Source organism: Lucilia cuprina, chromosome X (assembly GCF_022045245.1).
Source record: "Lucilia cuprina isolate Lc7/37 chromosome X, ASM2204524v1, whole genome shotgun sequence".
Lineage (NCBI taxonomy): Eukaryota > Metazoa > Arthropoda > Insecta > Diptera > Calliphoridae > Lucilia > Lucilia cuprina.
Genome location: NC_060949.1, coordinates 10754159 through 10766716, shown reverse-complemented (window position 1 = coordinate 10766716; position 12558 = coordinate 10754159). Strand labels below are relative to the sequence as shown.

General features: G+C 29.6%; 1 protein-coding gene across 4 annotated transcripts in view; it reads left to right on the top strand.

The window, feature by feature from the left end:
* LOC111682212 (eukaryotic translation initiation factor 4 gamma 1) overlaps nt 1-12558 on the top strand; it is an 82034-nt gene that overhangs the window by 21918 nt on the left and 47558 nt on the right. For 3 of the 4 annotated variants that reach the window (XM_046955562.1, XM_046955519.1, XM_046955596.1), the window contains exon 4: nt 5096-6100. The exons of the other annotated variant lie outside the window; for it this stretch is intronic. In XM_046955562.1, the coding sequence (XP_046811518.1) occupies nt 5096-6100 (1005 nt within the window). The remainder of the gene's footprint in view (nt 1-5095; nt 6101-12558) is intronic. 4 annotated transcript variants of the gene reach the window in all.

The following is a 12558-nucleotide window of genomic DNA, read 5'->3' as shown; positions in this document are numbered from 1 at the left end:
CCGGGTTTTGTCGATATACGAGTATATTAAACATAAATATGACCTACTTGGGGCAAACCCAATACACCCTCCCACTCCCACTAAAGTGGTGTAGGATATAAAAAGGATAATAAAAAGGCATTGACACTATCGGATATGAGTATAACAAAATCTATACTGTCAGTCAACCTGTTACTAAGATAGCGAGATGACAATTCTCTTATTTGGGAAAGAGGATGTCAAAAGCTGGAACTACGATGGCTATACTTGATATAGACCAGTTTTGTAGTGTTTCCCTAGCGGCCAATAAAAGCCATATATCCGATATTCAGGTCAAGACGGTTGGTCTCATGGTGTATCTAGAAAGCACTGTATTTAAATAACTATTTTATTATTTTCAGTACTTTGAGTTAATTTGTTTTCCAACAATTTCACAAAATACTTATGGCAAAGCTTTCTTTATTAGTAAACACATACTTAATGTATTCTTATTGTAATATGAAATAGAAATTGTTATTTTTGTCGGTAAATTATTAACATTTGTTAAAAATTTATTTTATTTATAAATCCCGGATCCCGATATCGGGATTCCGGAATTCGTTTAAAAATCCCGAATCCCGGGACTTTTAAAAATTAGTCCCGGTTGGCATCCCTAGTCGTTAATAAGAAAATAGAGACTACATAAAATTTATGTTCTTTTTTGACACACAGTCAAGAAAGTCTCAAAAAGAAACCATTAAAGTGGTGTAGGATATAAATATTATCAGTAATCAAAACAATAATACCTTAATAAAATATTCCCGCAATTTAGAAACAAACTTACAGAACAATTAACATAATATAATCCAAAATCATTCTGAGAGAAAAAAGACAGATGAAATAAATTTTAAGAAAACAGTTCAAAAGAATTATGTATATGAACAGGGTAAGGGACAAAACTAAGAATAATACATTAAAATAAAGAATGGATCAACGAATAACAATGATAAAAAAGTGGCAATCACAAGGACAAAAATAAATCGCTCCCACAATCAGTATGAACATTTAATCGGACATTAAGGATATTTCTTAAGTTCACACCTCTAGTTCAATAGATTTTTATGAATTGTTATTAACATTATCCAAAATAAAAAAGTACAATAAGCCACAAAAGAATGATAAAAAAGTGGCAATCACAAGAACAAAAATAAATCTCTCCCGCAATCAGTATGAACATTTAATCGGACATTAAGGATATTTCTTAAGTTCACACCTTTAGTTCAATAGATTTTTATGAATTGTTATTAACATTATCCAAAATAAAAAAGTACAATAAGCCACAAAAGATTTGTCACATGTCAAACTCTAAACAATTGCCGCAACCAACACCATATTCAGTCAATTCAATAGAACAACAACAGGGTAGGTAAAATAAGTTAAATTTAAAACTAAACCTTGAATAAATGTAAAAATTTCGAAAATTAATTAAAAATTTAGGTATAGCACTGTGCGGGAATTAATCTAGTAAAAAGACCAAATACGATCTTTTGCAAAAAATGAAACAGAATATTTTATAATGAGGAAAAAATATACCTTTTTTAAAATCCAATGAATAAAATTACAAAGAATATTATTTCTGATGTTTTTTTATATAAACATACTTATAATGATTAAATTTACGTTACAGTAAACTACATACAATTCAAACTGAATTTTTACTTTGATATTTAAGCCCCTTTTTAACCACCAAGAATGAATCGAATTGCAAAATAGCGATTTGGCCCAAAAATCGGTGGATTGTCGTTATCGATTAGGGGATTCAAAATTTTTTTCTAGAAATCTTTTCAAAAACTAATTTTTTACCTAACTTAACTATTATAAGTCATATCTTGTACTATCTGTACTTTTTATTTAAGAAAACTTGAAAGTGGAGCCTCTGATTCAGCTGTCAGGATCCATATAGTCAATCAAGCTACGATAAAAATTTAAGTAAAAATTATGTTAAGAATTTCATTTATAATTAAAATTTGTAAAAAGAATAAAAACGCAGTTTAATAAATCTCTGCTTGTCTCCCTAGTGTAATACTATTATTTGGCAGTATTTTTTCCAAATATGTGTTTGCAATAAAAAGAGTTTATGATGGCAATAAAAAAATGCTAGGAAATAATTATGTGTGGTTATGTGGCCATAGATTTTATGACGGTCACATAAAATGAATTCTAAGAAAGTGTTAAGAAAGAAATCTCACCTTTTTATATAAATTTGTATGTTTTTCATATGTACATTGATGGCCATGGACAAAAATTACAAGGCGGATAAGACAATAAAATAAGAAAGAGTTCCCTTCGACACAAATATTTTGGAATATTGGAAAACGAAGAAATTATTTGATCCTGAAACGGGACAATTGCTAGATGTGGTTTTATCAGTTCCATCAACACAGGTTTTTGTGGAAAGACTATTTAGTGCAAAAATTAATTTAAATGTTATGAAAAAGTAGATTTATACACCAGAAAGAAGAGATAATAAAATACATACAGAATATGATGTTTTTTTGTAAAAATATTCGTATAAATTCATTTACAATAACACTGTCAACATTTCGCGCACAACCTCAACCAAAATCTTAGAAATCCAAAAGGACAAAAAATACATACATATGTATGTATGTACGTATATACAGCCATACACAAATGCATTTTCTTAATGGAAATACATGCGAGTTTAATTTTTAAACTCGCGAGTCAAATATATTTATTCGTGGGAAAATAAAATATTTAAATCGCTCGAATTAAACTCGCTTGCGAGCGAATTGACTTCGATCGCTCTCCCTATCCTGTTAAAAACCGTCAGAACGAATTTTATTTCTAAAAAAAATCAAAAAAATACCAATTGTAAAAAGTTTCTCACTTATATATTCTCACATCCAGATCCTACATGTTTTTATGTTTCTAGGTTCAATATTATATAAATTTTAAAAAGTGCCTTTTGAAGAACGAAAAACGTACCAATATTATAGAAAATTAAACAAGTATCTTTTGTGGAACGAAAAAGCACCAAGTCCCCGTTTGCAGTTTCTCACTCAATTTAGGCTCTACATACTTTATTTCATGTTTCTAAGTTCAATTTTATAGATATTTCAAAAAGTACCTTTGGTGTTGGCACGAAAAAAAGTCCCCTGTTAGGGTTTCCACCTAATCCGGGCCCTACATGATAAATTTCACGTTTCTAGGTTCAATATTATTGAAAATGCTAAAAGTACCTTCTGTAGAACGAAAAAGTACCAAAAATAACACTTTTATGAGTTCTCGCCTCATCCGGGATCTACATACTTAATTTCGTGTTTCTGGGTTTAGTATTGTAGAAAATTTAAAAAGTAACTTTTCTGGAACGAAAAAGTGCCTTTGATGGATTCTATTTTAAGCCAGGCTTTAATTTCATGTTTCTAGCTCTCGCTCTGCTTTGTTTTTATAAACAAGCCTACAATAACAAAATTTGCCGTATGGTTGTATATTTTGTTTTAATTTTTTCCAATTTTTGTCTGAGCATGAAAAAATCTAAATTTTTGATTTTATCAGAGGTTGTCTCGGATTTTCGCTCATATCTTCTGAAAGCTGATTTCAACATACATACAGATAGACAGACGGACATTGCTTAATTGACTCTAGATATAGTAGTCAATAAAGGATCAAGAATGTATATACTTTATAGGGTCGGAAAATAATATTATATAAATTACAAACCGAATGACAAACTTATATATGACCTTCTCACAAAGGTGAAGGGTATAATAAAGTCTTAATTTTCATCTAAAAGAAAAAAATAAAATTAATTAAAATTATAAATTTAAAATTAAAATTATTATATAAATTATAAAATTAAAATTATTAAACATAGTATATAGCAATGTCGAATTTATTCGACAAAACCACTGTAAGGGTTAAAGAGGACTTTTTAATATTGCATTTACAATAATAATGTTTATTTTATTCCATTACGATGATTGAAGCGAAGCAAAGTGGTAATAGCTAGTAAATAATATAAAATTTAATTTTAAGGATTAAATATAATAAAGATTTATTATATAAGCAAAACAGTGAGAATTGATCCAACAGGGTTATATTCCAAAAAGTTCATGACATTAAAATTATTTTATGTTAATATTTTTTTTTTTTTTTTGGGAAATTTTATCTTGATTTTACATGATTTTTGTAATAACAAATAATGTCGAAACATATTATGTAGACGTTGCATGATGATAACAAGGGTTTTTGCGCTTCAAATAAAAAAGTAAAAAAAAACTGAAAATATGCTCTAAATATTAAGTTTTTTGCAATTTAAAGCTCAAAAAGACTGGAAAAGTAATAAGATGAAGAATGGCAACCATAACAAATAAAGGTATCGGTAACGGAATAAATTAAATTAAAAATATTTTATTATTTCGGTATCGGTATAAAAGTAATATATAGGTATTTATAACGATATTGATACAACATCAGCAAATAATCGTGATAAGGTCTAATATGGGGTACAACATTAAAACTATCACTATTTATACATAAATTAACCGTGGGTTTTTTAGGTGGTAATTTTCGTTAAACTTTTGTGTGTAACTTTATGTTTTTTATTGATTATATGTATATTTGTTGAGATACAAAATACCAGAAAACTTGAATTAAGTCAAGAACATTTAACATATTTTTGTAAATTTCTGACCTTCAGAGGTTTTTGAACTAGTAGATAATTTTTCTAGAGTAAATGATTTATTTTATTTCCAAAACTTTTGAAGTATTTGTCGAGATTTTAGACCGAAATGTGTATGGACTGGACCGATATTGTTAAATGTTTGGAGTGCGCTAGTATTATAGAATCATGTTTACTCTAGCTGTTTATATTAGATTGTACTCCAAATGGACATTTGTTTATTTTTTAAAACTTTAGAAATGCAGTAAAGGTTTAATTTGCAATACTTTTGTTTAATTATGCTCTTTTTTTATTTTTTAATTTCATTCAGTTGTTTGAGTTGTTGAAATTTTTTTGTTTTTCCAAGACATATACAAAAAAGATTTCAATCAACAAATGGTCCAATGACCCTTATAATCATATAAAAAAACAACAAATATTTATTCATTATAGATTATAACATCTAATAAAAAGAAAAAATACACTTCTAATGCTCAAACAGCATCATTAGCGACCAAACAACAACATCAACAACAAGTGGCATTATTACAAAGTGTGAATAAACAACAACAATATCATATAAATAAAGGTTACAATGTGGTTTCTATATCTATGAGTAGCAATACCATAAATACGGCGGCAGTAACAGGAAGCGGAGGGGGCCAACAGCAATTACAACCCCAGCAGCATTCATATCATCTGCAACACCATCAGGGTCATGTTACGCAGCACCATCAACCACATCAGCCTTCCATAGTGAACTGCAAGATAAATCAGAATTTTATTACTCGAGGAGCGAACATGTCTCTGTCATCTGCTGCAGCTGTTGCTCCTTCTACTGGTAACGGATCTGTAATTTGTACAACAAATGCTGTACTTACGTTACATCATAATGGTCAACATTCTTGTCCGGAACCACTGAATTCTCAAACGATTTTCAATATGTCTACTCATAGGGCAGTTGGTGCGACTGCCTTAAATACGTCATTACCATCATTGGTTTCAAGTGCTAATGGCAACAATCAAATTGATACAAATTCTTCTGGTCTCTTAGTTGGGAATGGTGCCGAAATTGTGTTAAATGACAATAGCCATAATGTTGGCTCACTTCAAGGCACCACTAATATGTATGGATGTAGCACGCCAACTACGAGCGATGGGAGTTTAATTACTTTAAGCAGTACGATGCACGCTGCTGGCGCCAATACCATGCCGATATCTCTAGGTGGAAATTCTGCTGTAAATGTACCACCTTCTATAAATTCAAGTCTTACGGCTGCATGTGGCTCAAACTCTACTTCCTACATCACTTCCACAACAATACATGACAAAATCAACATTGGCTGTTCAGACTCCAGAAAATATGACTATGACTACAAAACAAATAAATTTAATACAGCCGCGACAACCATCAACTCTTCAACTACACTAAATAATAATTATCAAATGCATGCAGAGGTATGAGATTCGATGATTTGACCATAGTAAAAATATAACTAGTAATGAACGTTTATGTTGAGAACCTAAATCAGCTGTCAGAAGCCCAAAGCTGATAAGAGTTAGATTACAATTAGAGTCCAATACATTTAACAACATTAAAATATATTCACTTGAGTGCAGAGGTGTTAGGGTTTGTCTTATTATTAAAATTGTCAACAAATTCGATTACATTCGCACGACATATATCAAAGAAGAGTTTAAGAATATTTTAAATAGAAATATTTAAAAAGCAATAGTATTATTTTTGTCTATTCCGGTTAACTTGAAATGAAGATGTATGTTACACAATCCTTCATGTTCATTTCATTACAAGAGTCATTGGATTGAAACAAACCCCCGACCTCAATACTGACAAAATAGAAAACTACCAACTCATTTACCAGTCGCACTTAATAAAACGAGTTTAAGTCTTTTAGGCCTTAAGCATTTTAATTGTTTTTTTAATGACAAACGTAATGGTTTGTTCTATAACAAATTATAGTTTTCTAGATTCATTGTTAGATCCTAACTGATTTTGTAATTTCCCAACAAATTTTTGAGTGTTAATTCATTTTAGTTTTGCTGTCAATACTCATTTTCAACAAACAACATGTTTATATAAATCAGTTACATAATTTTTTGAAGAAAAACAAATAATTGAATATTTCTTTATTTTCCTTCAGTTACTGGTGATTATTCATTATTGTTTCTACATTAAATCATAGACCAAATATATATACATATATGAACATAAACCGTCACGTATTTATTATTTTTCAGAAATGCATTTTTAAAAATTTAATTTAACTCTAGAGGCGAACACAAAGCCTCTATTTGCAACATCTGACAAATTATAGAATTTTATTTTTGGGACTTAAGTATACATAAAAGATGAACATGTTGAAAATTGGTGGGTTATACAACTTCTTTATTTTTATATTTGGAATCAGCAAACCAAATAACACTAGGATTAGTGAAAAATATTTATAACGTTTTTTTATCGTTGCCCTGTTTATTATTGTTGAAGCTTATTTGATGTGTGAATTTTAAAGAGAACATAAATTTAAAAATCTAACAGAATTTTTTTTGCAACATTTTATAAACTTAAATATAAATATAATTTCATACATAAATTGTTTTTTTATGAAATATTTTTCAATAACTTGCGCATTAATATTCGCAATTTTAATATAAATTTTAATTTTGTAGTAGAAAGAGGTGTACTATAAAAACGATCCAATTAAATTGCGAAAAGGATTTTTTTATAATATTTCAGTTTAGCAGATATATTGTCAGTAATGATGATATAAATCGATTTGTTCTAATAAATGTTATCAAATTTACATTAAAAAGTGAAATGGTTCCACAATTATTTTATTTAAAAAGTTTCAGATTATAATTTTATTAATATATTTGCTAAACCTGGTCGGCATTTCGGGCACTATAGTTGGCCTGATATACAGTGGTGAGAAAAAATAATAGAAATTACCTTATTTTCAGTAAAAACTAATTTTTATGTAGTATATACAATGTATGTAATAAGTACCCCTTAAATGTAAATGCGGTTTAGTTGCAATTGAAGCATGTTAAATGATTACGAAGAGATATTAGGAAATTGATTTCTGTATTTTTCATATTCATAATATTATTATCTTTTTCAAACAGTTGCCAATCCATTAGTTTAAAACAAATAAGAAAGGTTTGAAAACCTATATGGAGCGAGGGATTCAGCAGGTTTTGCCTGGATTTTAACACAAAAGCTACAGTTTTCAAATTCCATGGTGCAATCCAAAAAATAACCTTATTCAATTTAAATTTACGAAGTTATTTGCTTTTCTTTTGTTTACAATTAATATTTGTTACTTGTATCATTAGCAGCCAAAAATTTATTAAAATATTCTGTATAATGTTTTCCTTTTTTTTATCTACATTTTTAGTGAAATGATGCAATAAATATGTTAACCTTCAATAATGTGTGTTTTAATATGCAATAACGACAATAATTCGTTGCTGTAATGTACCAGCTACAAGTGTGTGCTAACATAATGTAGAGTGGATGCTAACGGTAAAAGTTATTTTGTTATGTTCAGGGATGGAAAAAGATATTTTAATTCAGTATCAATCAATTTTGCATCTCAGAGTATTAAAATATTTTTTTTTTTGCTAAAAGTATCCTATATTCAAAAAGTGCTAATTTAATAAAGTCTAGTTTTCAGGAGAGCAAATATAATATTTAATTCGTAATATATTACGCATAGTACCAAAATTTTTTGAATAATGCTCAATTTTTTGTACATTTAAACGCTTTTTTTACAATTAAAATTCTAATTTGAAAAAACAGAACATTATAGATCATAGTGTTATAAACGATTAGTGAAATAACATTACGTTTTTTGGAAAAACATTATTTAGGGCCAATCTTAAGTTAAAGAATTAGGGATTAAATTCAAATTAATCTTCGAAAGTTGTTTTTGAATACTCAATCAGCTAATTTTGTTTGCTAGTTTAAGCGCCCAATATATTTATACCCTATGTGAAGTCCCCATTATGTGAAGTCCCCATAATTGGTATAAATTATGGGGACTTTACAATATATTTATACCCTACACCACTATAGTGGGGAGTGTATTATGCGTTTGTGCAGAAGTTTGTAACACTCAAAAATATTGGTGCTAGACCCACCTTAAAGTATACCAATCGGCTCAGAATCTGAGTCGATTTACCTATGTCCGTCCGTCTGTCTGTGTGTCCATGTGCGCACGCTACAGGTCGCAATTTTCAAGATAATATAATGAAATTTGGCACATATTCTTTTTTTAGCTATTGAAAGTGGTTGAAATCGGTCCATTATTTCTCCTAGCCCCCATACAACCGTACCTCCCGAATCGGGCCTTTAGGCTCACAATAACGTTAAATGTTTTATAATGTCAACAAAAATCAGCAAAAATTAGTTTTATAGAACAATAAATGACAATACTAATTTTTATAGTGACCTAGCCCTCATACAAACCCTAGCCCCCATACAAACACCCCTTCAAAAAATGACTGAAGGTTAAAATTAACTTATAATTACTAATAAAACGTTCAAAATCTACATAAATGACTTTGAAGTAGACGTAAATTCATCTACCAAAATTTATAAGGATAGGCTCATATTTACCCCTTCTCCCCTTTGAGCCCTCTTGTAGAAAATCTCTTTTTTGTCAACAATAAGTAAACAATTTCACTATAAAACAAATTAAATGCTTTATATAAATTTTAACATACTGACTGGTGTAGGGTATCATATCATACTTGTTTTTGTTTTAAATTTAAGTTTTCATTAATTTTCATATTACATTTGCAGCGGTTTTCTTTTTTTTAACATGCATTGTTTTGATAACAAACACGTATATAAATGATAATATCTTAAACACTATACATCAATTTATTAATCTTCACCAGTTTTGTGTTCAGCATGTTCATCTTGTTAATATACAAAATAAATTTTAAATAAATTTGAAGTTTTAAACAATTTTGTCAAATTTGTATGGAAGATATCACTTTCAATAAAAATTTAACTTTGAAATAGCATATCGGCAAACAGTGTTGTTAGTTAGTTAGTTTGAAAGGAGGATGTACATATATACATCAAATCCTAGGAAATACACCTAGGCCTCTATTGGGCCTGTTGTGTGCTCCTTAACCAGTCAGGTGGGAATCGAACCCACCACCTCCGGTCTACCAGACTAAGTGAAAATATTACTTTTTTGGTTTTAATTTAATTGAAAATTAAGTTCGCACTTTTTTAAAATAGGGTGACGTTATACATTTTTAAGCAGAAGTAGAAAGGTTATTATATATTGATATGGTGAATCTTTGTCCATCCCTCGATGTTAACCTCGTGTATATAATTTGATCAAATTCGCTACACAATTTTCTTTCATATATACCATGCAAATATTACTACGAAATTGTACTTTGTAACAATGTTTTATTTAAGGCAGTCATGATACAGGTTGTTGTATTTTAATAAATCCGGTCTTAATGAAAGTCAAGTCACATTTGGCTCTATACAAGGATGAATTTAGAAATTCAACTTAATGTTAATAACACAGGCCGAAATTTTTAATCCAGACATCAAGAGATTCTTTTCTAAAGTCTTTAATGATTAAAGCTAAAAGAATATACTTTCAGATGACAAACATTTTACAAATAAAGTTGTCTTGGCGTTTTTACAACGTCAAGAAAAGGTAAAAAATCTTAAATCTCACATGTGATGAAGAAAATATCAAGTCAGATTCTAATTCAGCGCATATAAATCTTTAGAAGCGTCTAACTTGGTCTCAAGGTTTCGACTTTTTTAAGATTTTGTCTGATAATATTGGAGAGATTTCCAATACTCTGTAACTTTATTAGCTGTTTTCTAGAAATTTTAGTTGATGCATTTTTTTTTTTTTTCAAAACGATGAATTGAATGTTCTCATACGGTTAACTATAATCGATATTGATATTGTATTGTATTGTATTGTATTGTATTGGTTTTTTAGACATCAAATAGTTTAAAAATAAATACCATCGTAAATTTGCCATTCCTAGTTATGTTGTTGTTCTTAAAACTGATGAGACAATTTCATATTTCCCCGCCATATGCTGGTTCAATATATTGGTAATTTACATATTTTTGTAATAGCCATTTTGTGTTGACCATCACTAGTTTTGGAACTACTCTAACTTTGTCATCTGCGCCCTTTATTGTCTCCACTATGCGACTTGCCACTATGCCATTTTATGAGTGGTGAATCATATTCTTTAACTATTACCATATTATTCTGTTGTAAGTTTACTCCATTTGCCAAAAATGTTGCTGAGCCCATTGAATTTGTTGATATCGTTTTAGTGTTCCTGACACAAATTTTCGATCGATGAGTAAATGTCAGGGTGTTATTGCATCGGGATCACTGGACATTGGTGTAATTGGTCTACTATTAACTATTGCTTCAGCTTGGTAACATACGGTTTGTAGTTCATCATACGAAAAGAAATAAGTACATACAGTTCAACAAAAAAAAATTTTGTTGGTTGCTTATCTTGAAAACGGACCGCAATAGTCCACTGTGGTAATAGCAAATAGGTATGAAGGTCCTCTAGGCTATGATCCCATTATTTGTTGACATGTTTGAGGTCGACAACGATAACAAATGATCCAATTGTGTATAGTATGTGTTCGAGCGTTTATAATCCAAAAAACGATCACAAAGAATGCTGTTGAGTGTTTGAGTTCCAGCGTGCATGTGGATTCGATGATAAAGATTTATGAGTGTTCGAACTAATGGGTAAATGGCAAAAGACCACGACTGTACACGAATTAGACCATTTTTGATAAATGGTGAGAGCTGGACTAATTTTGATTGGGTTTAATAACGTTAGTTTCTGACAATGCCTTAAGAACACAGAAAAGGATTAGTAAATATTTTTACAATGCTTGTTTTCATAATCAAGTGTGATAGGACCCGTTTAAATCTATTCACATAGGCGAAAATTCTTAGAGTCTTTTTGTAATTTAAAATCGAAAAATATATTTGCTTATTTATTTACGAGAAGAGTCGTAAGCTTATTTAGCGAAAGCTTAACTATATGCTGCCTTGGAGGCATCATATATAGCCCACATTGGCCTCGAAGATAGAAAGGTGGTTTTACTAAACCCTCTAATTTGAGCCATTTTATATAGTTTATTTTAAACAACTGCCTTAGAATTAAATTAACCCGATATCACTATAGAAACGTCGCCAGCATAAGCGACAGTCTTAATTATCCTTTCGTTTAATTCAATTAGGACTTTATGCAGATTACTCAGAAGCTTTTTAGTTGCTGAGTTGACTGAACAACCCTCAATCCTTCAAGCGCCTACAGAATGGCGTTCAGTTCGACATTATTGATGGCCCCCTAAATGTCTAAGAAGGCCACAATAGAATACTTTTTATGTGATAGTGAGCTTTCAATATAGCCAACTAGCGAGTGAAGAGCCGTTTCAACAGTTTTGCCCTTGTTTAGGCATGCTGCGATGGTATGGTTAATCAAATATACAGTGTGTGACAAAACAATGGAAACTTTTTCTAAATTTTCACAAACGGACTCAAAACCTAAAACTTTAATAGAAAATTTATTTTTTTTTTAAGAATTTTATTTGTATATTTCCTTATGTATCCCTATTAATAACATTTCATGAATATAATTAATTTAATTAAAAAAATAAAAGAAGATTAAAGTATTTGGTTTTTTGTTACTGACAAAACAATGGAAACTTTGGTATTATATTTACAAAATTGGTCAGAACTTGCCAGAAACTCAGAATATAGTTCTTTGTATTACTGCATGATATCAGAGATTGGATAATAAAATTCATTTGAAAAATTTAGTTATTCCCTTATAACCGCATCCTAAAAATCGTAGATCTG